General features: G+C 38.8%; 2 protein-coding genes across 2 annotated transcripts; both read right to left on the reverse strand.

Annotated features, from left to right (window-relative positions):
- Window positions 1-14,019: 14,019 nt before the first annotated feature.
- On the reverse strand, window positions 14,020-15,446 carry LOC108055562 (uncharacterized). The gene is made up of 3 exons (XM_017138940.2): window positions 15,295-15,446; window positions 14,343-15,104; window positions 14,020-14,236 (listed from the first exon to the last, which is right to left on the reverse strand). The coding sequence occupies exons 1-3, from the start codon at window positions 15,422-15,424 to the stop codon at window positions 14,145-14,147; spliced, it is 984 nt and encodes a 327-aa protein (XP_016994429.2). The 5' UTR covers window positions 15,425-15,446; the 3' UTR covers window positions 14,020-14,144.
- Window positions 15,447-16,534: 1,088 nt separating this feature from the next.
- stwl (stonewall) lies at window positions 16,535-27,432 on the reverse strand. Its single transcript, XM_017138986.3, has 2 exons — window positions 26,914-27,432; window positions 16,535-19,911 (listed from the first exon to the last, which is right to left on the reverse strand). Exons 1-2 carry the CDS (start codon window positions 27,059-27,061, stop codon window positions 16,955-16,957), a joined length of 3,105 nt encoding a protein of 1,034 aa, XP_016994475.2. The 5' UTR covers window positions 27,062-27,432; the 3' UTR covers window positions 16,535-16,954.
- Between the last annotated feature and the right edge of the window lie 260 nt (window positions 27,433-27,692).

The raw sequence follows: 27,692 nt of genomic DNA on the forward strand, positions 1-27,692 counted from the left end.
CACATGCAAGAACTTTCCCACTAAGATATGCAATTTAAGAATCGAGGTCATCCCGTTGGAAAATTGGCAAGTGTCAAATACTGTGATAGACCTAAGCCACAAAGTATCCGACAAATAACCCAAAGTTTGCTTCAATTTAAGCCCGATCAGCAGTTGTTACTTGCCACTGGGCTCCATTGAACAAACAGAAAAAATGACTGAACGAAACTCCTTTTGCCCAGAGATAAGTCGCTTTAAGCCCGCTTCAGAAGACCAATTTAAAAGTTCTCTCGAATGCCAGCTAATTGCCAGCAAGTCGGGACATTTTCTGGGGCAATGCAAGGGGACCGGGGCTGATGATGCGCTTATCATGTCAATAATTCAAGGAGGACACTTGCCACAGGCTCTAATTACCAATTGCCCGGGCTGGCAATCAATAAATTGCATTCATCTCCTTATCGAGTGCTCCCAACGAGCCTTCTCGACTTCAGCATTGTTCGGAGCTCAGGCTTTTGTTCATGTTTATGAGTGTATGAACGGATTTCAGATTCCTCCTCCACTAATTGGCAAGCGAAATTGGTTTACACATGCCCCGGCTATTCCATCAAAGTGCTGCGTATTTCAAGCTGATTTGCATTTGCAGTCCGAGCAGGCGATTTATTTGGTCTTAGGGCGTGGGTGAGTTTTGGGGTCAGTCTCCAGTTTTCTCCTGATATTTGGCACCTTGTTTACAAGCCTTCTAAGGGCAAATCGCTTTGAATCCGGTTAAAGGCCAAACACTTGGGGCTAAGCTTGGGCAGCTTGTAAGGGGGCTTGCAACGGTGAGTAGGTGCAGTCGGATTATGTTTTATCATGAGAGAGTCAGTCCCCTGGTTAGTTTCATTATAAAAGCGATTAAAAGCAGGCACATTTGCTAATATAATTATCACTTTAACTAATGGCTATGAAACAAAGTTTGATTTCAATTGACTCTATTAACCTAATATTCACCAGAAGAATTCACCTAAATAAAATATAGCTTATAATAAATAATAAATAGATCCTAACGTATTTAGTAAATTGTTTTAATTATCTGTAATTAAATTAATTATTTTTTCAAACAATATAAATTCAGTATCAGTCATTATAGCACTTATGTGGTACTCTCAATCCTTGGAAAAAACAAATCATAATGGCACCTTGGCAATCTAAAGCGATCCGTGAGATTTCCCGGCGGTTGAGCTGGCGGAATTTATCAATTTAAAGCGAATCCCTCATCCGACCGCATTACAAAGCCATTTTGAAAGCTTTGGCGCGGCGCTTAATCAACGAGGTCCTGGCAAAAAGGACATCCCAGCTAGCTGTCTCTCCGGCGGACTGCAATCCGTAACCCAATCCCAGAGGCGCAGTTTAGCCAGCGAGTTTCCGCTTTTGAGCGCCGTAATAAATTTCTAGCCAGCGACTTGACTTCGAAGGGGGCTGCAGCTAAGGGGGGCTGCACCCCGGTTGCCCCACCCACTTTCTCCGCCTCTGCGGTGGCTTCCTCCGGCAGTTCAGCCGGATTCTTCTTCCCGGCTGCCGTCGCTTTGTTCCGCTTGATTTACGCTAACAAGACATGAACGAATGGACACGGAGACAGATGTACAGTGGCGGTGGTCAGGGAATGAAAAGGGGGGTAGGTCGGGGAAAAAACAGGAGGCGAGCTGGCGAAGAGATGAAGGAGACACCCAGAGACATTTTAAATGTGGCGCAAAAGAACGATTACAGGTTGCCATCGTCGTCCGATGGATGCACTCAACCCACACACTAAACCGCAAAACCGCAAGAGTGAGGTTCACCACAGAGGAAGATCACTGCGAAAAAATACATAGTATCTTAATAAATACTTTTTTTAAAATCGAAAAAAATCGGAATTTCCTTAAATCCTTAAACAGCATTTTAAAATGTTTATTATTCGTTTTACTTTCTCTTACAATTATACAACTTATAAATGTAAATAAAACATTCTTAATTAATTTTGTTTAATTTTTGTTTATTTCATTTTTTACTGATCATACATAATATTGATACGATTTTTTGCACTGTGTAAAAGACTCCTGGCAAAAGTGCAGCCAATAGGGGTTAAAGGGGGAGGAATGTGGGCGCTGGGAGGTGTAAGCGTTGCCAATTCAGGCGAAAAGTTGGCGCACTTTTCTATTTCCGACCAAAAAAGAGGAAAAGACGTGCCGTCCACGAAGATAGGAAAATAGATAAAAGGGGATGGAGGCAGAAGAAATCGGCAGAAAGCGGTGGTGGAAAGGGATGCCATGGGCAATATCAGCAAAGAAAGAATTTTGAGGAAATTACAGGAAAATGAAATAAATGAAGATGGATACGCAATTTGAATAGCATTGGAATTGGTCCTCTGTGGTTGACAGACAGCCCCCAGTTAGATATATATTAGGGTGGAGAAAGAAACAGGGTGGGGCCTTAGGGTTCCAATGAGTGGCATATTTAATGATACCGATGGCAACTTTTATCAAGTTTTCTACTCTAATTGAGCCGGAATTAAAGTGCTGCCGAATTGAGGGGAAAAGATAGAGGGCGATAATAGAGCAAAGACAGGTGGCCATTCTGGTGGAAATTGTGTGTTTTCCTGAGCCCTCTTTTTTACCTATTTTAATTTCAAAATTTTTGCTAAACAACTGAAAAGTATCACAGATTTTGCTTAATTTTTCGTCGAGGCTTGATTAAGCCCTGGTGGCCCTTCAATTGATCCCTTTTGTTAATTTGCTCCACTTTGTTGCTGAAAATTGTTCATCTGCATATGAAATTTTGCACTCGACGGAACGAAAATTCGCTGGAAATTGCAACGAATTTTGTGCAATTTTAATAAACTACTTTAGGGTTGCCACCGCTGCCACCACCACCGGCGGGAAATCCGACTGCCCCACGGACCTGCAATATGACTAATTGCATAAACAGGAGCTACCGATATTTTGCAAATAATTAGCCAACATTTTTGCCCCATGTTGGCGAGTGGAAACTATGTGTGCCACTCCGTTCTTCCCCCCGCAACCTTTTGTGGCAACCACAATATCCTGGCAACGTCAATATACCACCCACCGCTCCTCCCTTTTAAGCCTGATAGATAGAGCTCCATCTCTGTCCGTCTGTTATATAATTTTAATATTTTTTAATTGCATTTATTTCCGCAGCAGCCGGGGGAGGGATAAATTCTGATTTTTCGGACTGCAGCGTTAATTTAATTAAGTGCTTATTAGCCGGGCAAAAACGCACAGCACCCCTCGAAATCCTCTTTTTGTTTGCTTGATGGAGGGAAATATTTGAAGGGGATTCAGGGTATTAGATTGTTTACAGACCAGTTGGTCTATACATTACATCTAGCTCTGTGCATAATTGGTAATCCAACATATGCATTCCACTCCAGTCAGTCGAGTGAACTCTCCTGTGGTAATTCAATTAGCGCACTTATTGCCTTATTACTTTTCAATTTAATAATTTGACAAATATTTTACAAAAATATACACTTGCTAAGAGGCGCACAAAAGAACCAGTTTGACACTATATAGAAGATAACTTTACCAGTTTGGTTTTATTAGATAGCAATGTAGAAAAAGAACCAGCATTTTCGAAAACATTAAAATGCAACCAATATTAGCGATATGCCTTTTTATCTATGTTGGCTGCATTCAAAATAAATATAATTTTAAGTTTCTTGATTCCGTATTCTTAGTTCCTTAACTTTTTTTGATTAATCGTATAGTCTGTGCTGTAATTTGTTGCCGATTTTTGACTCGACTCAGTCTCGATCTAAATTCTTGGCCACCAGTAATGACAAGAAAATTTTGAAATTTTGTTGAAATTTTTTCAGATTTGACTTTAGTTAGTATTTTATTAGGCTAAAAAGAACTTTTGTTTGTTTTCAAATACTTTAAATACGTTAAGTCTCGTCTCTGTAAATGAATCTGCAGCAATTTACGCAACAATTTTGTTTCTTCTTTGGCAATTATTTAGCACCAAGTGCAAAGGGAGGAGCAAGTGGCCGAACACTTGTTTATTTATCATTTAACTGCCCCTCTGTTTCGCAACCTTTTTAGAAAGTTTCGGTACTTCTCCCCTTGGAACTTCTCTCCGCTTTCAGATTTGGATAAATGTTGCTAATCGCTTTGCAAGTGCACGCAGACAAAAAGTAGACTGCTGCAAAACTCATTTGCATTTATTTGCTGTCCATCTCTGTGTTTTACTCCCATTTTCCTCTTCCACCCGCTGTTCCCTGATTTTCCCCAGCTTTTCCTGGGCTTCCCCTCCTTGACCTCTCCTGCAACTAATTGCCCCTTGCCTGTTCCTAATTGTTTTTGTTTTTAGTTTGCAGAGCTTAGCCACACTTTGTGCCATTACTTTCCCGGCACTCGTTTTTATAATTATTTTTGCTCAACTTTTGGTAGAAACAGATATTTTTGGGTTGGAGGCCTGCAACTAATTTCCGCTTTTTGCCACTCGTAATTCACACACTTGGTGGCGAATGAAAATGGAATAAACAAATGAAATAACAATAATAAACAACAGCAGCAACAGCGGCCTCGATGACAGCAACAGAACATATTTTTTTGTAGGGTAAGCAAACAAATCCAAAAAAACCAAAGTCGCTCAGAATGACAAAAGAAATGCGTACAAATTACCCCAAAACGCAATGGACAGAAACAGCAGCGGCAACAAATACAGTACAACTTCCTTAAGAACTATATAAATACACTTGAATTTCCTTTAAATATTTTACATGTGTTTTAAATATAACTTTTAAAATGTTGTTATATTAAAGAACCATACTTTAAGAGTATACTAACTCCAAATAATTCTTACGTGTATTATGGGTCGTATACGTATTTTTTGTGTTAAGTCGAAATTAAGATATCTTATTTGTGATTAAATTATTATCTTATTATATGAAATAATTTGAAAATAAAATAATTTGTTAGTCTAAGTCTGTTTTAATATATGAATATTCTAAAAATGTATCTTAGGGCTGATATTAAAAAGAGCTTATTTAAATACTATTTTCCAAGAGTGTCACCAATCCTTGGAATAATTCTAATATATATTTACCTTTTAAGTACCGTGTAATTTTTCCATTTATGGAAATACGACTGTATGATCTGGTGGAAAAAGTTCCTGCTGCTGACAATGACAAAAACAACAAGTACGCAACTGAAAGCGAAACAAGAGCAACAAGAAGAGGAAGACAAAAAATATGGACACTGACACTTTACGAAGATTTATGCGTTTTAGTTGAGTTCTTTTCCCCCCAGCCACCCATTCGTTTTTCCCGTTCCGCTTCCCTGTTCCGAGTTGCGAATTCTTTTCCGAAACAAATGTGAGTAACATTTTTACATCTACTCCGCTGCCCTGCCCCATTTTTTGGGCAGTGGATTGCCGGGTTAAAGTTGAGAGGCTTAAACAAATTGCCATTTAAATTTGCATTAGCCCAGAGACGGTGGCACAGTGAGTGCCAAGAGTCTGACAACCGTGAAGGAAACGCAGTTTGCTCACAATACATTCGAATTTAATATTTTAGTTTGTCACGGAAAGACAGTAGAGTATGCAAACAGTGGGATCTATAGAACTAGCAGTGGGATGATAAATAAGTAAGGTATAAGAAATCGTTATTCTAAAAAAAACATAAAATAGGTAAGAAATTTATTCAAAATATTTGAATGCCCCAGAAGTTTATATAAGAAGGTTTTCTTTTTTAAGCATGAAAATAATTTTGTATTTTTTTTATTTTCAATAACTTTGGCTTTTACAAAAAATTATTTCCCACTGTAAGCAGCAAATGTATAAACAAATTGCAAAACAAATGTGTAGCAAATTGCACAAAAATATTTACAAACTTGCGGCCGCAAAAAAATAGACAAGCCAGAACAAACCAACAAATTGCGCTCTTATATGCAAAATCATATTTTGAATATTTTATATTGAATTTATGGACGACACAGTGTCTGAAAAAAGTCAACAACTATTTATTGCTCAATGAATTTATCAGCAGTTTTTTGGAAAGTTATTATTTTCGCTGAACAAAACAATATATTGTTTATTTATTACTGAAAAACGAGAAAATTTAAATGTTCACCTGTCACCCCGCCACCAAAATTGGGCACGTGTCAGAAACTTGGGAGCCAACACCCCGAACCTCCTGCTTTTCTCGCGCTTTGGAGTTGGGAACTCCATATTTGACGCCAGTTGAGCATGAAAATGCCATTTAACAATGGCCCAAATAAATAAAAAGCAAGCTGGGAACAAAAACGCGCCGAACAAAAAACAAACGAACGATAAAATGTGTTGGAAAATGCTTTAAAAAAACAATGCAGGGCCACCGTTACAACAATAAGCGATGGGAACCCCCGATATCGCACAGCAAGACAAAAAAGCGAGAAAAAAGCGCACCAGAAAACAATAACAATAAAAATGTCAAAAAAGCAGCGAAGCTTAAATCAAATTAATGTGAGCGGTCCAATAGGCCCGAGTTGTTTTTTTTGCCTTACTTATATTTGCATTTGGAGCTCTGATTTCGGAGTTCCCTAGGCGAATCATTTTGCCGAATTATAATATTTTTTTTATAGGTTAACAAAATTATGAACTGATAACTTAAATAAAGAAAATACTTTTCTGGTTTTTATTGTATATTCCTTCTGTTTACAGAATTTAATTGGTAATATTATACTCAATTCGGCAAGGGAAAATAAAACCAAAAATATAGAAAATATTGAAAAAAATAAAATGTTCTCTTCCTTTTCTTAATCCTCTGGTATTAACCACTTTCAGAACGCTACCAGCGTTTAATCTTTAGCATCTTGCTCTTTTGCCTTTATTTATTAATACATTTCCCGCGCATAAATTACAATTGTACATGATTTTAAATGCACCGAGTACCCATAATGTTGGCGCATAAATCGTTTTGTGAAACGCTGTCGTTGTCAAAATTGATCGGCAGCCACTTGAAAGCCAGCGAACATTTTCGAATGCCGTCGTTTGTTAACAACAATCCGCGATTGAAATTAATGGCTAGAGCCAGAATATTTATAATACAATAATTCGTTTCGGGTGGCGGACTTAATGAGCTTCGAGCATTTGGTTAATTGATTTCCCTGCCCATTTGGCTTTTGCAATTTATGCTGGATGCTGCATGCTCATTGTTATTTTCCACACTCAAAAACGGAAAACCTTAAGATCACAATTATAAATAAATATATATAGTAATATTAATTAGGTTTCAAAATCTTACGTGTTGTATTTAAAATTTTATTAATCGTCAAAAAAAACTAACTGAAAATTATGAAATTACTCTTGGATCTACTAAGCAAAATAAAAAATCTATAATGCTTTAAATATTGTTATTCGTTAAAAAATGATTAAATTAAATTCACAATTTGTTTAATATACTGAATTTTAAAAGCAATTTTAAGTGCACTTCAACTCCTGCCGATTTTCAATTCGAAGCATAAACTAACTGGAAAATACAATAAATCGACTGACCCGCACCGATCCCGGCCGAAACAAATGGCTTTAATTATGCCAGAGCATTTGTTGCAGGACATCAGGGGACATCCCGGTGTGTCTTCCCCCTTTCCCCTCTTTGGCATCCAGGTGCATTGACCAGGCGACAATGATAATAAATTCCGTGTGCCGGAACCACCTCTTTTTAACCCCACAACACCACCCTTGGTTGACCGAGGTGCACCGCAACACTGGGAAAAATTGTTTATCACAATTGTTGGTGACATGGAATCTTCAACATCGCCCTATGTTAGGTTTTAAACTTATAATGCTAGAGATACATAAAACACTTATTTTTGTTATGACCGAAAATATTGTACAAGATAATATGATCATGATTTTTCTCTCTGCAGCCTTAATAAAATGCAAGTGCACAAATATTTTCATCCAGACAGGACAACAACTCCTTTACTCCGATGTCCTGTAAACTATTTACTGGAGAGGAATTTTCATTTTGCCAAAAGGAATTTACAAAAACAATGGCAAGTGGAGAAAATAAATATGTGTGGCTCGTGGGTGGGTGTGAAGGGTTGACAAAGTGTGACCAAGTGTCATAAATAACTAGGTTAAACAGCTGCAGCAACAGTCTTTGGCAAAAGTATGTGCCATTAAGAGCGAAACTTACAAGCTGCAAACACGCAGCTCAGCCAAGACGAAAATACAATGGGAAAATTGGGAATGGAAATGGCAAGTGAAATATGCTAACTACTAGGACTTACGTCAGTTAGAAATTTCTTGCATAGATGTTTAAGATAAAGGTGCCATTTTAAAAAAAAATTTTATAGATTTTATTTATGTCATTCTTTCAAAAAGTATATTGCATAGAATTTCAGTTAGTAATTTTAAATTACTAATTTATATCTCCATTTTTATTTCTTAATGAAAAACAAGACAGAACGCTATAGTCGGGTTCGTGTCCCGACTATCTAATACCCGGCACTCGGCTAAAGGGAGTGCGAGGGAGATGGATATATAACATTTTTTTTGATTGCGTATAATTTTTTAATGAACGGTCTAATTTGAAAAATGTCTTTTACATTTCGATAGGTATAAATATACACAACAAAATTGCATTTATACTTCTCGGAAATCTTTAAAGGTGTGGCCGCCAGACACATTTTATAATCGTTAGTGGGCGATTGTGGACGTTAGAGGGGGTGTGGCACACGGGTGAAATTAACCTTTCGCTGCGTAGGAAGCCCAAGAATAAGTGTAGAAAATCTCAACCTTCTAGCTTTTATAGTTTCCGAGATCTCAGCGTTCATACGGACAGACAGACAGACAGACTGTCTTGACCCTGATCAAGAATATATATACTTTTTGGGGTCGGAAACGCTTCGTTCTAGCTCTTACATACTTTTGCACGAATACAATATACCCTTTTACTCTACGAGTAACTTGTATAACAAGTAAAGGATATCCATCCAAATATCAATATCATTACAACTCAATCTTTGCTTAAAGCTGCTTTAACCATACTCCTTTCTATTCAATTTAAAGGCATTTCCATGAGTTCCATAATAAGCGAAAGCTGCAACCTACTGATCCTTTTCGCTTCTCACTTCTCATAAAACTTTCAACAATGCCAGGCAGGGACATAAAAAAATTACGCCACAATAAATATAAATAAAGAGGGAAAACAAATTGGGGCTTTAAAATCCACACCCCCAACGCTCCTCCGTCCCTCTCTTAACCATAAACAGGATGCCAGAAAGAGCTGCCAACTCGCGTTTTTTATGGCCAAAAATGCAAATCCCCGCAAATGACTCAGCCAGGAAAAAGACCACTCATGCAGGCCCTAAACTCAGCTGGCACCGGTGTAAATTTTGCACACCTTTCACACCGCGTCTAATAAAATATTTATTACCGGCAGGGCTAAAAAATACTGAATAACCCAAAACCGAAATGCCAACCGAAAAAGAAACGATGAAACAAAAATACCAGGGCCAAAAAGATGAGGATGTCTGGAAAAAAGAGGGGGTAGCCGACATCACGTACTGCGGCAATCTTTTGCTAATGCGGCAAAATGTCAAAGTTGCAACTGCAGCAACCGAAAACCTCTCCTTCACATCTACCCACAACTCCATAAAATCGTTGGCTAATTAAATTTATTTTTACCAAAAAATAAGACTGAAATGCAACCACTGGAAGATGAATCGTCCGCAGGTCACGAGCACAAAATTGGCGAGGTAATAAAAATTCAAAAAATAAGTTACATAAACTGCAAAAAAAATATTCGCTATGGGAAAATAAGTTATGTTTAACGATGGGATCTGTCAGTTTTCGTGTGATTTTTATTTATTTTGCAAATCTGATATGATTTATTCAAGAAAAAAAATAAGCGAAAATAAAAATGATTTCTTCGACTATTATTCAAATTAATTGAGTGCCTGCCTATTTGGTTTGGAAAGGTCAAGACAGCGATATGGTGGCAGTGGCATGTTGCAACCATGATTACAGTGGTTATTGCAACAGCTTATTTGGGGATGTATGTAGTTGCTCACGTGCACGAGCTACGTTTAACGAGGCGAAAGTGCTCAACTTTAATCACTAAATTGGCCGTTGTGGCATAATATTCAAGTGTGTGGGAAAATGTGGAAAAGTTGTAAGTTGTAAGAAAATGACAATCTCTTACTGCCTTTATAAAGATTTTAAATAATATTAATCGCTTCATATAAATAAAAAATCAGCGACTAACTAACTCTTTAAAAGTAAAACTCCCCCTGCTGAGATATGTCCAAACTTTTACGAGCTCTCCAAGCTGACAATTTTATTTGTCTTTTTCGAAAAGAGAATTTTACTGTTTTGACATTACCTGCGGCGAATTATTTCTTGTTTTCTTAGCAAGTGAATCTTATTTATTTTACAAACAGTTTAGATGGCGCCATCTGTTGGCTTTCGGCTGAAACGCCTGTCGTGTTTGTTGCTTTCTCGCTTGCGCATGAAAGTTTTCAAGTACTCCCTTTTATATACCTTTACAGAGCCCATTACCATTTTATAAATCAAACCTACATATTTTTATACTTTCGTACTAAATAAGATTAACTAACTAAATAAGACTAACTAATTCAATTTTGGTAATTTACTCTTAAAGTAAATGATTTTCAATTCTTTTAACATCTTTTTATAATATCTCGTAAAATCAATTAAAATCGTATTCTCTCAAATTATTTTGGTTATAACAGCAAGGGTAAATAAAATTCGATTTTCTTACTTTGTCGTTCCTGTTTGAAGTGGTTTTGTTGTCATCGCGTGTTCGCTAAACATTCTTGAAGTTGCTGAAGTCTTTGCTGTTGTTGCAAGTTGCTAGTTGGTGATGTTGCTGGTTGCCAGTTGTGTTTGCTGTTGCTGTTGCACTTTGGGCTTATCTTATTGAGGAGGCCACAGCGACGACAAGGAAGTCATTAGCAAAAGGTTAGCCAACGAACTGACCCCTTTCATGGTTCTCCCCTGAGGAGAATCTCTTCAGTCCAAAATACCAATATCGTCAAGTAATTCTTACTCAGAAAAAACGATCTTTATATTAAAAAAGTTTGGAGTCAAAACAGGCCACAGGAAATTGCCTGAAAACTGATTAAAATTATTTTCAAGTTTCATTTTACAGCTGGTCTCCAACTTTAAGTCAATTTCGAATATTTGTATATTGACGACGGGGTCTCAAATATATAGTAGAAATATATATTTTAGCTCATGTCCGGCTGAAAGCAAAAGTTTAGGTCCCCAAAAAAGAACAAAATTCAACTGCAAAATGCAGTATGGAAATCAAAAGGCCAAAGTCAGCGAAAACTTTCTGTTGAAAAAAACAAGGAACACGGTACACAAAAAGAAATTGAATATAAATGCATTAATAACATTATTAATTATTAGAATAATAATTATTAGAACATCAATATTAGAATATTAGACTTGGATTCAGTTAAATTAAATTTTGAGAAAAAGATTATAATGATTGAAAAAAGGGCAATAAATTACGCATACGCCTATGTACAAAGTACATGTTTACGTTAAATCTGTAATGGAACATTAATTGATTGGCATTCATTTAATATATTGGTTAGAAATCATTGCATCGAAACACAAGACATCGTTCATTCGGTCAGAAAACATTAGTAAAAGAAACTTTAGGAAATAAAAAAAAACACAACGCAATTTCTATATTTATTTGTTTTCAGTGCTGGAGTGGATGAAACAGCGGAAGGAAGCGAAATGAAATTTCTTCGAGAGTGAAGTGATATGCTTAAGCAGCAGCAACAAAGCCGAAAGTGAATGAAAGGCGGCGAAATAAATGAAAATGCAAAACGGGAAGAAGTAAAAGTTTTGTAATAAGTGCAGCCGAAGACCACCCGAGGGGGTTTTGGGTGGAGGGATGTTCTGGATGGGTGGAAGGGTCACATCAAATGCGACAGCTGCAAAGCCACAGCGCAATGGAGAAAACTTTGGTCCTGGCAGCAACAGCAGCGCAAAGTAAATGAAAAGAAGTTATAGTTTAGGATTGCGATCCAAGACCTGTTAACTGAGACATTTTGTAGGGCAAAAGCCACAATATATTCTAAACTTTAAGCCTAGAAAATAGCACAAAGTTAAAATTGATTTGTTTTTATTTTTCTGCTGGCAAACTGGTAGCTTTCCCTGCAGGAAATTAATATCCCAAACTTAGTTATATGAATAGTTTAACTGCGAGGGCATACCAATAATAAAATTTATCATGGCGGTTCGGTGTTGAGAGTTTATTGAAATTTTCGGCGGCGCCCTTTCAACTCTCCTCACGCAGGCATAGGTAACTCACCTTAATCAAGCACCAATTGTTGCCGATCCCCCTTTTTATTTCCTCCCTCTTTGCCCCCATGCCATGCAATTCAATCCATCGGCCTGCCCACAATAGTTAACAGCGTTGTTACACTTTTAAACGGAATTTTTACACCCGGTACTTGAGGATTACAAGGGTATACCGTCATTATGCAAATTTGAGATTAAAGATTTCCGCGCTTTTCTTCTTCTTAGATCAGCTTAAAATTTTTAAATTTTTAATTTTAATTATTTTGAAATGAATATGCATGACAGCCATGGCAGATCCTCAGAATTCCTAGAATAATTAATTACAATTTCATGTTTTACTTTCGAAGAACACAGTTGCCTTGAAATAAAACCCATAAACATCTATAAGTTGTTATCTATCGAAAATGGTTAAACGGTTGTTGAAATTATTTTATTACCTATATCTGGCTGCTTTTATGGCGCTTTGCGGGATATTTAACAGTCGTTCCACTAACTTGTCCCGTTTGAAAATGCGGCAAAAGGTAAAAGCGAAGCTGCGAAAAAACCGAAAACAAAAACCAGAAACAGAACCCGTACGATGTCGGGACTGCAGCACCGCCGATATATATGCACAAGTACCCGAACCACCAGCATCACCGACGGCCGCCTCCTGGTCGGGACCACTGCGGTTCATTAGCGGCTCCAAATGCGATTTGCTGGCAATGGAAAGGGGTCGGCGGAGTGGGCGGTTCGGTTGAGGGGGCGGCCAAAGGGGGAGTTGACTCGAACTAGAACACATGAGCACGTAATTTAGTAGCCGCTTTAGCGCTTTTGTATGAAAATCACAACGGCAGCAGGAACAAAATCGCAACAACCCCAGCCACACAGAGCAGTGATGGCAACAACTTATTTGGAGTAAGGAGTTCTTTAACAAAAATAAAATTTAAATTAATGTGAGGCATTTGAATAACAGGTATTTCCCATTCCCTATAAATAGAATATATATTATTTACCACTTATCAAATATACCCATTAATTGTTTTTTATTTTATTTATCCTGATCCATAAGGAGTCCAATTCGGCATCACTGACGCCAACTCCCCGCTCCGAACGACCTCTGCACCCCCGCGTTGTTTATGGCCATGTGCCACATTGGGATCACATTCGGCCACTTTTGTGTGTGGGTCCGGTTTTTGCCGTTAATTCCTTTTTATAAATAGCTAGCGATACAATACACCTCCGTCTCTCAGCTATCCCGACCAACAAAAAAAAACTAATTTTATTTGTTAGTTGCGAGGTTAGTCCAGGGCCAAAACTAATCAGCTTTCCTTGGGCAACATGCAAAGCCTGAACTTGGATTAAGTCCGGTCTCTTTGTATCTCCAGTTTGGGAACTGTCCGTCGTTGCGAAGATGGCTGAGGTCAAGTTGCGCCATCTATATACATAAATTTTCTTCAGTTAAATAGATTACCCCCCTATACGAACACAGAAGACAAGAATTCTGTTGACATTTAATGAGATCTTTACAAAGAGTTATACCTAGTAGGTATTACCTACTAATCTAATAATATAATTTTTAGTAACCTCATGAGATAAATAGATGACGTCCCACCTTTTTCTTAATAATGATGATATATATACCTGGCAAAGACAACAAATTGTGCGATAGGAAACTCATATTAAATCAAACCAATCATATTGCTTCAATCAATGGCTGATAACAAATGAAAACAAAAACACAACCAGCTGTCATACGGTTTTCTCAAAAATTGATTATTGGCAATCATACAAAAACTTATAAATACAAAAGCAAACAACCATTTAGATATTGATGATTTCTGATTTAATCAGGGTGAGTTGACGAATTCCGAAATCAATTAATGGAGCTTGGCCAAAAGGGCGGCCAGAGTCATCTTGGGATCGAATTTGGCATCGTCAGCGACGGAAATATCGGGCAGCTGGTTGCCAGCTATAAGAAAATATATTAATATTAATAAATAACTATGATACATTTCTAAATTTATTTTTAAGCCTTTTATTCCGAAAAAGAGCTCATTACTGAGAAAGCTACTCACCCTTATCCTCACCATCGGTAGCCACGGAAGCATCGGGAATCAGATCGGCATCAGCTTGGGCTTTGAGCTCAACGGGCTCGGCTCCAGAGACCTTGGTGAACTGGGGCAGGGTCTTGAGGCCAGCAAAAGCCTTAAGGACAACGGGCTCGGCTCCGGAGACCTTGGTCAACTGAGGCAGGGTCTTGAGACCGGCAACAGCCTTCTTGGGGGTCACATCGGCATCAGAGGCAACGGACATATCGGGAATAAGATCGGCATCGGCGTGGGTCATGATCTCCACTGGCTCGCCTCCGGAGACTTTGATCATCTTTGGCAGGGTCTTAAGACCGGCAATAGCTTTCCTGGGCGTCTCATCAGCATCGGAGGCAACGGAGATATCGGGAATGAGATCGGCATCGACGCTAGCAATGGCACCGGCAATCCTGTCCAAAAGAGGCTTCTTGAAGCCAAAGGAGGCGCGCTTGGGAGTTTCGTCAGCATCGGTGGCCACGGAAATGTCGGGAATCAAGCCGGCGTCAGCCTGGACGGACATATCGGGGACCTGGGCCAACATGGGAGCGGCAACCTTGGCGGCGATCGGGGCAACCTTGAACTGGGCGGAACGCCTCCTGGGGGTCTCATCGGCATCAGTGGCCACCGACATATCGGGCAGCACTCCGGCGTCAGACTGGACGGACATGTCGGGCACGGCGACAGCATCGGCCAGGACGGACATGTCCGGAATCATGTTCTGGAGCATTGCCTGCATCTTCTTGACGATGACTAAATGGGGTCAAAAATATGCCTTTATTTTTATGTAAATTGTTATAAATATTTGTATAATTATATTTATTATTAAACTACTTTATTTTAGTTATAAAAAAAATTACTCATCCGCGCTACAAAATAGTATTCTTACCGATTGTTAGTACAAGTTCTCTGTATTTCCCGGAATATTCCTACTGACTCTTACCTTCCATCTGGGGCAAGTTGTTGGTGGACTGGATCTCGTACGCCACAAAGTGCCTGGTGGGTGTGGGTGGCAAGAATCCACCGCTGACCAGCGGCAGTATTAGAAGGGCGCAAACGGCAAAGTGTTTCATGGTAATTGTCTGAAATTGGACTGAGCTACGCGAGCACTTCAGGAGAGGTTTTATATAGCGGCCTTATCTGGGCACTGACTCCCTTATTTACGGCCGCCGATCGAGGCAGACCTCTCCAGATTAGATTTCAAATACAAAGCGTGCGAAAAAAACAGTAGATTGAACCATACCTTGTAAATCTTAACCGGTGGTTCACCCAAAACGGGAAGTATTGAAATCCAATAACGTGACCACGCAGAAGAAGTGGCGTCGCCCTTTACAGATTACAGTTAAAGCCCTATTGTTTTTCAAATTTGTTAAATCTTTCTGTACAGGACTTGACACCCTTTAAAAACAATAGGGCTTTAGATAAGATAAATTCAAAACATTTGAAATATTAAAAAACAAATATTTAAATATGTCATATAATATTTTCACATCCATAAGTTAAGTTAGTTTAAGCAAGCAATGTCGACTATTATATCTAATCTTTCGCTATTGATGACGTGTAGCTTAGAAGGCAAGTCCACGTATTTAACCTTGTTGCGGTGATTGCACCAGTAGGAGTATTTTAGAATCAGTCCACTTCGATATTAATGAGTCAGTTAAACCTACCGCAAAGTATTTCTATCAATACTATATTCTTTGATTTCACTGTGTTACCAGTAGGAACTTTTACTTATTTACCTCGATAGATCCCTTAAGGGAAGAGTAGGGTATTGCCAAAAATAAAAATTCTATTTTTTTAAAAAATTTGTTCTTGTAGATTAACAAAAAAATTGTAGGTCAATTGGACAAAAACTTTTGTAGTTAGACTAATATTTGTAACAAAACAATTATTCTACAAAAAAATAATTTTAGATTTTTGTAGAGTTAAAAAAATATTTAAAGATAAAAAATAAAACTTTCAAGGGGCGGGTTTTTTTTTTTAATTTTTAAGCGAAATGTAATAGCACCGCAAAACGCCTTTTTTTAATAGTGTTCCAGAAATCGCTTTGCAACCTACATTTTACAGGCCAATGTATGAATGTATGAAGATAAATATGTTTGGTAAGCACTTATTAAAAAGAATTCAATCCCAAACCCGAATAATGTATTTTGATAGGTGAAACTTTTCTTTGAATTTGAAAAGGCAATATTTATTGATTATACATATATAACTACAAATGGTGAAATGAAATTTAGATTCGTATTCTCTTAAAAACAAGTGTATGGCTACAATAGAAATATTTCCATAATTTTGTATATTTTGTTTCGTATAAATTGTAAAACAGAACGCCTTGAAAACTTTTTATTATATTCCCATTTAAAATTATAAACAAAAATTCGCAGTAGTCAGGATTACTTTATGCTGCAACAAAATCAGAAATGGGAACATAATTCTTAAATTTAGAGGGAATTGTAAAAAAAATGTTTTAGGCAACATTATAGGTGTTTTAGTTTATCTTAACAATTATTCAATTTGTGTGTCGATCAAGTTTTTTATCTGCGCTAAATCTTTAAGATTCTCCATATATTTTTCCGATCGTCGGGGATTTCCTTGGCTTATCCTTACATGCCGAGTATGTCGTCTTGATCATCCATGTGATCCACTGGCTCTCGCTTCAGGCTGGCAAGTGAGAAATCATCCGCTGCAATGGTGGCTGCTGTCTCCGAGGCTTCTTTCTTTTTCCTCTGCACCGGCTGACTTGGCTGCTGAAGAAGGTCCTGGAAGGAGGTCTTCGCATTGGCCACGACCAAGCTGCGCTTCAGTGCGGAGGATGGCGAGCTTGCATCGCCTGACGCAGAGGGAGCTGCAGCGGCCTTGGGTTGGACAAAATCATTAAAGGCCGATCCTTGGACACTGGCAATCTGCGGAGTCTTCTGAGGCGTCGAAGCTCTGGCGGTGGGTGAGATTTGCTTCTGGTTACCGGGAACACTGCCCATGGACTTCCTCACTAGCAAACTATTGCCGTGGCCCACGGCGGTAACTTGGTTAGCAGCTACGGCGGAGTAGCGAGGTCGCTGAGAAGGTGGCACCATTCCCTGGGCAGGGGCCAATAGTCGCCGCTTCAGCATAGCCGCCTCCATGGGACTTAGGTTCGAGTTCAAGGAACTGCCATTAGCAGGACTTTGGCCAGTGGCTTGGGCGTTGGGTGGATTGCTGCTGCCGCAAACGGAATACCGCCGGGACATGGCTCGCACCTTTAGCGGCTGCCCGGTCTTCACAGGCTGCACTCCATTGGTGGGTCCAAAGAAAGTGTTGATCGAAGATCCCTGTGGTCTCACTGCAGCCACTATAGTAGCTCCCTTGGGACTGACCATCGAGGTGTTGTTGGCCACTCTAACCGTACTGTGGTTACTGTCCACGCTCTCCTTACGCAGATTTTCCAGCGAGGCACTTAGATTGCCGTTCGGTTTGCCACTCATCTGCAGGATCCTGTATAGCTTCTTCTCCTGTCCCGGACCGGTTGTGCTGTTCGAGGCGATTTCGAGTCCAGTGCCTGGCTTGTAGACTCTCTGGATCACATGGCGCGGTACGTTTGTCCGCGGTCCACGCAGCGCATCCGGCACAACTGGGCTGCGGGCAGGTGCACTATCCACTGGCGGTCTAATGACAGTCACCTTGGCCGCGCTCACCATGCTAACTAGCTCCCTGACCAGCCGCAGTTCCGGATCCGAAACGTGCTCAAATCCTGAGGGAGTGTTGATATTAAAGTGCTGCAATTCGCCGGCCGTCGGAAAGTCGGTGGCATCATCAAATGTCTCCATCAGCGCCTGGAATACTTTCTTCTTAAAGTGCATCTTTTGGCGGGAGTTCATCTCACGCATTTGGGGCTTGATCATTTCGAGGAAGTGCTCATCGGAAAAGACGCTGGGGCTGTCGGTTTGAATGCCCCGGTCGGCGCGTTTGAAGACGGTTATATACGGCGGCACCGTGGAAACAGACGATCCTGCAGCTGCGCTTGTTGTGGGTACGGCAGTTACCACCGTCGCAGAGGCACTGGGACTACCAGCAGTCTTCTCACTACAACTGGTAGTGCTAGGTGAGCTGGGACTGTAGCTCATCATGGTGATGTTCTCAGGGGTCTTGAGGCTGCTGCTGGAGGTGGTCACTTTGGTCATGGTGGCAGCGTTGCTGCCGCTTGAGCTGCTAACGGTGCTGCTCTTATTGGTGCTGGAGCTGCTACCGTTTACTGGGGAGCCGCTGGGCCTGGCAATATTCATCACTTTGGCGGTAGCGGGCGACTGAGGTCTGGGCTGCGGACCCACCGCACGCTGGATCAATTGAAGCTTCTTGGGCGGCCGGCCCGCTGATCTCCTTTGCGGTGGAGCGGGTACCTGTGGAATGGCGATCATGGCATCCCTCTTTGGAAAGATCAGCGATTTCGGCTGCTGTTTGGTCTTAGATTGCATTTGATTCTGGCTTCCGGCGGACGCCGTAGGTCGTGGAAAGATGTCATCACGCGGGCTCACTTTCTTGACCTGCACTTGGCCAGAGGATGGCTTGTTGTACGGCTGGGATCTGGGCACTGGAGTCATCTTCACCGGCGATGTGGCACTCCTCACACTGTGCACAGCAGCCACACTCATCGATTTCCTGCGCTGCAAGCGAGTGATTCGCTGTCCTTGGGCAGGCTTTTGAATCGGCAACTCCTTGATGCCAGCGGAACTTATGGAAGCGCGAGCTGCGCGCATTCGACGGCGTCGGGGAGAAATGGTGTTGTCGCCCCCCGCGCCTCTCTTCTCCTCATAGCCGGCGTACTCATCGCCACTATCCTCCATGGCTCCCTCCAGGGGATCCCCGGAATTGGAGTCTTCGCCCTCGGGATCACCAACTGAAGCGGCCGAGTTCTTCTTGCCAATAATCAGCAAATGCGGATCGTTACTTTGTTTGATAAAGAACTCTGACTGGCTGGCTGGGGAGTCAGCGTTATCCGTTTCGAGGGACTTCTCGGGCGACGCATCCCTTTCCTGGATCGACGGCTCTAAGTCGAAATCGAATCCTTCCAGCTCCTCTAGGTGCTCTTCGTCCACGCACTCGTCGCCTTCATTGTCCGACTGCAGAAAACTGTCCAGTTCGGGAACTTTCTCTGGTTCCTCGTGATCTTCCGGCTCATCTAGTCCCTCTTCAGCTTGCGCCTCGTCCTCTTGATTTTCCAAAGTTTCCTCCTCTTCTATGGGAGATTTCTCTTCTCGAACCTGACGGATAGGCCTTGCCTCCTTGACTGCCTTGCTTGCCGGGGCAGCGCGTTCTTTTGAGGATATCTGAGGCTGCTGCTGGAGGTGATCCCTGCTGTTGCTATCGCGGTTGCTATCCCTATCTCTGTCCTTGTCCGACGATATGCTGCGTTCGTCGTCCATCACAACGTCCTCGGCCAGGTTGAGGTGGCGGTCCAAAAAGCGCAGCTCATCGGCCAGCGGATAGGCCAATCGACGCTGGCCATTTCGACGGCGAAGGGCATCCGAGTTGCACCAACGGGTATAATCGTTTCGCAGCTGACGCCAGCGTCGCTTGCACTTTTCCACTGCAAGAGAGAGAGACAGAATGGCTAAAGTTAGGCAGGCAAAATAAATAAATTACAATTGCAAGACAACAGGTAGCGTCCCTAGCAGCAACATCTGGCATAACCACCACAGTTAGAAGGATGCAGTTTTTTGGTTTTTTTTTCTTAAAAGATTGAACTTTCCAACGAACTAAAAGTAAAATTTCTTGGTATTTTATATGATATAGATAATCCAGACCAAAGTCGGAAAATTTTACGTACTTTTCGGTTTTTTATTTTTAAAAAAATAACTAGAAGACGCACTTCTTCCTTTTTCGAAAACAATAAAGTATGAGATAAAACAAACTAAAAAAAATTAACATCACTAAAAAATATTATGTCATTTAAGATTTATGAACCGTTAAAAAGTGCAACTTTCGGAGGCTCCCACATCAACGTTTATCAAACAATCGATTTAAAAAAATTTCTATTTTTTTGTTCTTGTTACCTTTTAAGTTTTATATAATCAAATGTTTAATGTTAATTTGACATATTCTGAAGTCATCACAAAAGTATGCTACATTTTTATTTGCATAGTCCTGATTAAATAGGTAGATATAGGTTTGGAAAATACCATAATCGATTAGTGTACGTAAAAAGTAGATTTTAGATGTTAGTCACACTAAAATCAAATTTTTGAGCGCAAAATGTTCACCAAAACCTGAAGAAATAAAGTATGGCATACTCTTGGGCTCTCTTAGCTAAGCTCTTCAAAATAGCTCGACTTCGAGTTAAGCCTTCAATTAAAACTTAAATTACCAAAAACTAAGGCAAAACCGCATCGAGTCGGTGGGCTACGCTTTTAGTAAATTGATCAACGAATTTTTTTTTGAAGGAATGAACTGATTTGGGGATGGCACTCGAAGGCACTCGAAAAGCAAAGTACTCATTTGCTGAAAAAAAGCGTCAAAATTATCAATTACATTTATTTTAGCAAACAAGTAAGACATACGAGCTATATTATATTTTTTACTTGTTGAAAATAATCCCTTCTGCAAGTTTCGGAAAGAAGTCGAACAACAACATCAGCATCTTTGACTTCTAAATTTTTTTTCATTTCTATCAATATTTTATGAATTTTTCACTTTGAAAATATGGTAAAAGAAAACTACTTGCCCGAATTCTTTGAAACTTTGGCATAAATAAGTTTAATGTATTATAAAAAGGATCCCAAACTCAATTTGGTCATTGTCTTAAAAAAGAAAAACGTATTTTTGGCCAAAAATCTGATCGGCTGGCCCAGTGTGCACTGTGAAAAAATCGTTGTTGCTTTAATATTTAAAAATATCCGATACAGCTTTATGACGCCTTATGTAAAAGGTAATTAAATTGTCTTCTATATGACAAAATATTGTTTCACGTTTTTATTTTTTGTGTAAAATAAAACTTTTGCATTAAAAAATAAAATTGTTAATGTAGGAAATGTTCTTAAGAATCCATAAGTGTCACATAAAAGAAAATTGAATTACCTATCATAAAGATCAATACGTTTAATGCAGCTCATTCAATCGTGTTAAAGTTTTGGGGTGGTGGTAAAACAATTGCTGCAACTCTATTACAAAAGGTGTTTTGCATTGTGCATTGTAACTCCGCCAAAAATGATCGAATTTCCATTTTGTTTTCACATTTCGCTTAAGAATTTTTTTCAATCTTTCAAAGTTCAACGAAAAATATTTAAGTTAAAAAAAAATTTTTCGCAAGGGGCGGGTTTAACATGTAACCTGTTAAACACCCATAGAGATCCTTAAAAAAAGGCGTTTGGCGGTGCTCACTGTATCCGAATTCCACTTTGCTTTTACATTTCGTTCAAGAATAGAAAAAAAACACGCCCCTGGTAAGTTTTATTTGTATTCTATATTATTTTTTTAACCGTTCAAAATCAAAATATATTTTGTTTTTGACAATTTAACTAATACTTATTTTAGTCTAACTTCTAAAGCAGCTCTGATTGACTTAAAACTTATTTGTATAATCTTAAGATGTTAATCAACAAGAAAAAAGTAAAAAAAAGTTTGGACTTTTTTTCGCAAGAGCGGCTTTGTGAAAATTACTCACACAAATAAAAGACAAAATGTTATTGATTTTTTGGTTATATTTGTTGTTTGAGAAATAACGCATTGTAAATAATGTGAAGAAAAATATACGCAATAACAAAAGAAACAATAATCAAACCCCAAACGTTGTAATTTAAATGGGCCCTTCCATATTGTCGCTCGGGACATTTGCACACCTTTAAAGTTGAAAAAAATAAGAATAACAAGAAAGGAAGCTAGCTTCGGCCAGCCGAAGCTTATATACCCTTGCAATTCCATTTTTTATTATTTCTCATTAATTTTCCGATCGCTCCTATGGCAGCTATATGATATCGTAGGTCAATTTTGATAAAATTAAAACCGAAACTCGGAAATATTTAAACAGAGTCATATCCTAAAGTAGAAGAGAATACAATAAAAACCAACGAAGCAATAATTTTTTATACCCTTGCAGAGGGTATTATGATTTCAGTCAGAAGTTCGCAACGCAGTGAAGGAGACGTTTCCGACCCCATAAAGTATATATATTCTTGATCAGCATCACAAGACGAGTCGATCTAGCCATGTCCGTCTGTCCGTCTATCCGTCTGTCCGTCCGTCTGTCCGTCTGTCTGTTTCTACGCAAACTAGTCTCTCAGTTTTTGAGCTATCGGGTCGAAACTTTCGCAAAAGTCTTCTTTCTATTGCAGGTAGTATATATGTCGGAGACGACCGGATCGGACAACTATATCTTATAGCTCCCATAGGAACAATCGGAAAAAAAAACTTTAAAAAATTCTAGCTTTGGTGTTTTTTGAAATATTACCTTCTACTTTTGGGGATGTTTTTTTTTAAATATTTCTGAATTTCGAATTAATTATTTAAAAAATCGGACTACTATATCATATAGCTGCCATAGGAACGATCGGAAAATTAATGGAAAAGTAATAGGAAATAAATTCTGGCTTCTTTGGTTTTTATTGTATTATCTTCTACTCTAGGATATGACTCTTTTTAAATATTTCCGAATTTCAATTTTAATTTGATCAAAATCGGACGACTATATCATATAGCTGCCATAGGAACGATCGGAAAATTAATGAGAAATATTAGAAAATTGAATATTTTTGCGATTTGTTAATTATTCCTAATAATTATTCTGCAAGGGTATATAAGCTTCGGCTGGCCGAAGCTAGCTTCCTTTCTTGTTTTCTATTATTTTCCATTTAATTTTCCGACCGTTCCTATGACAGCTATATGATATAGTGTCCCGATTTTTTCTAAATTTTATTCGAAATTCATAAATATTTAAAAAATAACATTCCCAAGAATAGAAGTTAATATTTCAAAAAACACCAATATAGTTGTCCGATTCGGCCGGTTCCGACTTATATACTATCTGCAATAGAAAGAAGACTTTTGGGAAAGTTTTAAGCCGATAGCTTCAAAACTGAGAGACTAGATGCGTAGAAACGGACAGACAGGCGGACATAGTCAGATCGACTCGTCTAGTGATGCTGATCAAGAATATATATACTTTATGGGGTCGGAAAAGTTTCCTTCACTGAGTTGCAAACTTCTGACTGAAATCATAATACCCATTACCCATAATATATTGTATTCGTGCAAAAGTATGTAACAGGGAGAAGGAAGCGTTTCCGACCCTATAAAGTATATATATTCTTGATCAGGGTCACTAGCCGAGTCGATATCGCCATGTCCGTCTGTCCGTCCGTATGAACGCTGAGATCCCGGAAACTACAAAAGCTAGAAAGTTGAGATTTTCCACACATATTCTTTGGCCTCCTACGCAGCGCAAGTTTATTTTACCCGAGCGCCACGCCCCTCTAACGCCCACAATCGCCCACTAACGATTTTAAAATGTGTCTGGCGCCCACACCTCTAAAGATTTCCGAGAAGTATAATTGTAATTTTGTTGTATATATTTATTCCTATCGAAATGTATAATACATTTTTCAAATCGGACCAATCATTAAAAAGTTATACGCAATCAAAAAAACTTTATATATCCATCTCCCTCGCACTCTCTTTAGCTGAGTAACGGGTATTAGATAGTCGGGACACCAACCCGACTATAGCGTTCTCTCTTGTTTTTTGCTGTAAACTAGTGTTATTTATTTTTTGAAAGTAAGGCTTCAAATGCAGCAGAGGGTTATAAGTAAATTAAATGTTAAACTAAGTCAAATTGTATTTGATATACAATGTATTAAATTACAACACAAGCTTTTAAAAATGTAGGGCGGGAACACTGCTAGTACTGCTTTTAAGAATGTTGATTCGAAAGACAAAGAGTGTACAATTGTGTGAATAATTTACGTCAAAAGTCACCGAAACTGTGATGAGTTAATATATAGACTGCTTATAAGCATCAACACAAAGATATTATTTACGTAAACAATTTGTAGTGCTTTATTATTTAAAATATAATAGTAAATAATTTATATTTTGAACTATTTTCGAGAACGAAGTTTGTCGACTTTTTTGGAACTAATATTAATTATTGCCAAACAATCTACAATGGTATAGCCAAACAAAAAACACTTTCAAATAAAAACATTTTCTTAGCGATAAATAATATTGGTGCTTATTGGAAATATTTCAACTTTCGCCTACCTACTAAATTGTACCTATTTTTTTAAAGAATTTTTTTCTAGCAAGCGTTACCTTTCCGTCTTACTGTTAAGAAATTTTAAATGTAATTGAATGTTTTTAAATTTGTTCTACATCAAGGAGGATTTGAAGAGGAAGTTAAGCTGAACAGCAATTTATTAAAAATATGCCTTCTTATATGTTTTTCAGGCTCCCCATTCCAAATAATTTAGCATTAACATATTGGGAGTTAGAGTGACCAAAATGGACAAGTAGTTAAAATAATCCATTTGATTCGGCGCTCTTTAAGAGCTGGCAGCTTTTTTCCACCACGCGGCGACGGCGCCATCTGTGGGCGCTAGCCAGGTTATCAGTTTTTACTGTTTGTGGAAAAAACGAATATGCATAGGAACCCCTATAATCTGCTTGTTTACTGCCAATCCTCTAGCTTTTATATATAGTTTCCTAGCTCTTAGCGTTCATCCAGACAGGCAGACGGACTTTTGCATAAATACAATATACCCATATTCTCTACGAGTGACGGGTATAATAAACTTTTTCGGTCACATTGCAATCTTTCAAACAGCACCGTACTTTTCTCAGCTTTAAAACAGCTATTTTAAATAATTAATAAAGTAGCAAATCATAAAACTGTTTTGCATTATTTAATAGACTCTTAAAGGTATACCTTTTTCAATAGAGGCCTGCAACTTAAGATAAATAGTTATGATTTGTAAAACTAACTCTAATACCATACAAATAAAACACAAACAAATTGCAAGTTGTTGAGGATGTCAGAGTTGTTTGTGCTGCAGATAATTGCTTTTATGAAAATGTTAATTTCAAAAAGACAAAATCAAAATCGTCTTTCACAAGTGCTGTAAAGCCTTCAAAATAACGATTCTTAAAAACCACGTGACAGAGCACTCATACACAGATCAGTTGGCGCACACTTACTCACTTCTAATATAATAAAATAAATCAATTTGAATAAGAACTCACAGGGTTCCGTACAGTTTAGAAAAGAGCTCATTATTAACAATACGTATGACCTTTTTATTCAGAAATAAAGACTTTTATCCAGGAAATAAAACTTTTTATATTAAACTTGACCTGCCAGGCACGCTTAGTAGAGCTGGAAATAACATCGGCGATGTATCGATACATCGATGTTTTCCAAAACATCGAAACATCGAGGTTTCCAAACATCGATGTTCGATGTTTCCTCTTCATCCATCACTACTTCGCAAGGAACGCATTTTTGATCAATTAAGAGAATAATAGTAAAATATACGATACAAATATTGTAGATTTCGACAAAATTGTTCTTTTGTGTTTTTTTTTTTTTGTGTAAAACTCGATTGTTTTTTACTTTTGCTTGAATTTAGTTTAAGTTTAAATATTTATAAAATAAAAAGAATTGATTTCAAATATAGCGTAACTTTTTATAATGGATTAAAAACATTTTTTTAAATTAGACCAAAAGATTCGATGTATCGATACATCGATGTTTATTCCCGAAAAACATCGAAACATCGATGTTGGTAAACATCGATGATTTTCCAGCTCTAACGCTTAGCTTGACGAAAAGAATATTCCAGGGGTGAATAGCAAAGTCAATCGAAAACACGGCGATAAAAGGGACAGAGTTGCATTGACAAATGGAACTACCATGCGACTCACGATCTTAGAAATCTGGTCACCTTACTTGAGGGGTATCCTTAATATTTTAAAAACGCTGATTCGTTTTTTGGTTATAAGCCTTCTTTTTTTCAAATTTTTTCATTAAATTATAACTCTTAAATTCAATCTTTGAAATACATATTAAGAAAGAAGAAGAATACGTCCAGAAAACAAACTGTAAAGGGTAGAGCAGCCCAATGGAATTCAGCACACATTTGTTTTGGTTCCTTATCATATTTTTAGTCCCAGCAATCTTACAATTAATTCAATTATAATTACTCAAACATATAACAGAATTAATTTTTAACAATTCTCTAACTTAAGGAGGCAAACAAAAACCATTGTCACTTGATTAAGCAGACATAAATATAGCCAACAGGACCACAATTTTAATTGCGGCATTATAATTCGGCGCAGAAATGTAGCTGCTTTTAGTCACCCCCAAATGCCATCACATTCAACAGGAGATTCGTTATTTTCGAATTAATCGATGGCAACTGCGTGTGATTGCCATCACCAACACAAACTCACAGTCAGCACCGGGCTGCCAACTCGGGCACAACTATCGGTGGTCGATAAGACGGACACGGCCGATTGCCGTGCGCGCGTTGACGCTGTGCAACACTGGTCGAAAACTACGCAACGCCGTGGCGCCATCTCGCTCGCACCCACAACTCACCCGACTCCCCGACTTCCGAGGCCACCATGTCCCAGGAATTCTCGCTCGGCAGGCGCTTCCTGTAGTTGTCATCGTTGCGATCGTAAAGCGGCGGCTGCTTCTCCACCGCCCGCAGCAGCAGCACGTTCTCCTCACTGGCAGCGCTCATCACTAGGGCACTTTGTTCGTACTCAACCGCGAGAGCTCGCCGCGAATTTATCGTTTTTGTGGGGCAGCTACAGAAGCAAACGCAATTCACACAACAACACGCGCGCAGCAGCTGAGACGAAAAAAGCAGACTAAGCGGCAGCGAAAACTAAAAGCGAGTGCAGAACTCACACACACACGAGAGAGCGGAGAGCCGAGAGAGCGTGCCTTGCAAGGCAAAGCGAGTTGGCAGACCGTCGAGTCGGAAACGAGGGTTGGCGAAAGGTTTACTAATATAACCGTCCAGGGGTGGCTAAATTTATTTTTAACGTTTTTAACTGTAACTCAGGTAAATGACAAGTGCCGAAAACAGTTAATACTTGGTGTAGCAGCCCACACAAATGTATTGTTTTTGACAAATCAGTTTGTCAACGGCTTGAAGGTTTAAAATGTTAATTTGTTTATGGATTACTGGGTTTTTATAAATCATCATATTAAATTAGCTTTGGTAAATGAATCGAATGTTTAAAAAATTCGTGTATTTCAGTAATATTAAAAATCATTATCATAGAATTTTTTTTTTTCAATTTTCAATTTAATTAAATATTTATTTTCAGGGCTGGAACGCCTTTAATTAAGAATTAGTTGTTAAA

Source organism: Drosophila takahashii, chromosome 3L (assembly GCF_030179915.1).
Source record: "Drosophila takahashii strain IR98-3 E-12201 chromosome 3L, DtakHiC1v2, whole genome shotgun sequence".
NCBI lineage: Eukaryota > Metazoa > Arthropoda > Insecta > Diptera > Drosophilidae > Drosophila > Drosophila takahashii.